Source organism: Aethina tumida, chromosome 6 (genome assembly GCF_024364675.1).
Source record: "Aethina tumida isolate Nest 87 chromosome 6, icAetTumi1.1, whole genome shotgun sequence".
NCBI classification, from domain to species: Eukaryota; Metazoa; Arthropoda; class Insecta; order Coleoptera; family Nitidulidae; genus Aethina; species Aethina tumida.
Genome location: NC_065440.1, coordinates 1,612,350 through 1,614,108, shown reverse-complemented (window position 1 = coordinate 1,614,108; position 1,759 = coordinate 1,612,350). Strand labels below are relative to the sequence as shown.

The window sequence follows — 1,759 nt, the reverse complement described above, 5'->3', positions numbered from 1 at the left end:
GTAACATTACCACGGGTGCGTTTTACAAGGACAGACCGACACACACCCTCTACGAATTTGCATTGGACAGCAACCCTGGCTACGCGATTGACGAAACGCCAAGACATATTATCTATCTCCCCGTAGTGAACAGAAATCAAATTTCAAACATTTCACTGCAGATTTTGGATCAAAATTTTGAACCTGTTAATTTCCGAGGGGAGGAAATTATTATCCGATTGGAATTGAAAAAGCTCACGTAAAATGGGTTTGACTTTCGATTTCTATAATTCGGACAACAACAGTACAAATCCATCAGTATATGAAAAACCGTCATCGTATGTGAATCAGCTTAATTATCAACAGCAAAAGAAGAAACAGAAGCAGAAGCAGAAGCGCAGGCCGAAGCAACGTTTGACTCTAGACAACGTATTGTTTTTACAATCACTGGGTTACAATGTCGTCGTACAATCAGGTCTACCGCAAACCACGGTACGACGAAACAATTCAAAAAATGGAAACTCGCACCTATTACCCATACATAAAATCGTTCAATAATAATGACGTTATTGAAATCTCCATAAACCAGAGGGATTCCTGGGTACTGATGCACGAGGCGGCAATTGTGATTGAAGGGGAGCTGAGAAGAGATGGTGGTGAAGGTGAAGTTTCACTGGTCAACAATGCTGGTGCATTTATGTTTGACAATATCACGTACGAACTAAACGGAAAAGAAGTGGACTCTGTTCGTACACCGGGAATCGTCTCCACAATTAGAGGATATCTTTGTTACAATCAAATGGATAGCAATATTTTGAGTACGGCAGGATGGTGTTACCCAAACAATCTAGTTACGACCAAGAACAAGTCAACGTTTGTTTTAAGAATACCACTGCATCATCTGTTTGGTCTATTTATCGACTATAAACTAGCTCAATTTGGTAAACACACCTTAAGATTGGTCAGAGCTCGAAGCGATCTAGATGCTATTGTGTGTAAATCCTTGAAAGATACAGCACCCACCTCAGGTATCATCAAAATGACCAACATTTGTCTAAAAGCACCCATTGTTGTTCCAAATGACATGCTGAAAATAAAATTGTTGGATTCGATAAAAAATGATAAACCTATACTTTTACCATTCAGAAGATGGGAATATCATGAACTGCCACAATTAACAACTGGATCAACGAAGGAAATTTGGGGTGTGAAAACATGTACAGCTGAGGAGAGTCCACGATTTGTAATTGTTGCTTTTCAATCGGACAAAAGAGAAAATGATTCGGTTGATACGACCGTCTTTGATAATATGCACGCCTCGGAAGTACGGGTCGTGTTGAACGGTGAATATTATCCAGCTGAACGACAGGGTTTGAATTTTGCCAAACACAGTTATACCGAATCACATTACAACTATACTCAGTTTTTTAACAATTTCAAACATGATGCATCCCAAGCAAAACAACCTCTACTCGATTATTCAACGTTTAGGATAATACCATATTTGTTATTGATTGCTCCAAAAGAAATACAGCACTGAAACTGGGTACTATAGATGTTAAATTGGAAATTGAATCGAGGGTCGCATTTCCCCAGAAAACAAAGGCATATTGCGTAATCGTGCACGATTGTGTTTTGGAGTATCTACCGCTAAGTGAAATTGTACGCACTGTGACTTAAATATAAGTTGGATATCGGCATCACAATGTGAATAGAACGAGAAAATATTTCATTGTGTAAACACCACAACGTCCACAACACTAGCAAACACATGGAATCC

The 1,759-nt window shown here is 39.1% G+C and overlaps 1 protein-coding gene across 1 annotated transcript; it reads left to right on the top strand.

The window, feature by feature from the left end:
• Nucleotides 1-243: 243 nt before the first annotated feature.
• On the top strand, nt 244-1,519 carry LOC126265933 (uncharacterized). Its single transcript, XM_049968854.1, has 2 exons — nt 244-408; nt 455-1,519. The coding sequence occupies exons 1-2, from the start codon at nt 244-246 to the stop codon at nt 1,517-1,519; spliced, it is 1,230 nt and encodes a 409-aa protein (XP_049824811.1).
• Nucleotides 1,520-1,759: the final 240 nt, after the last annotated feature.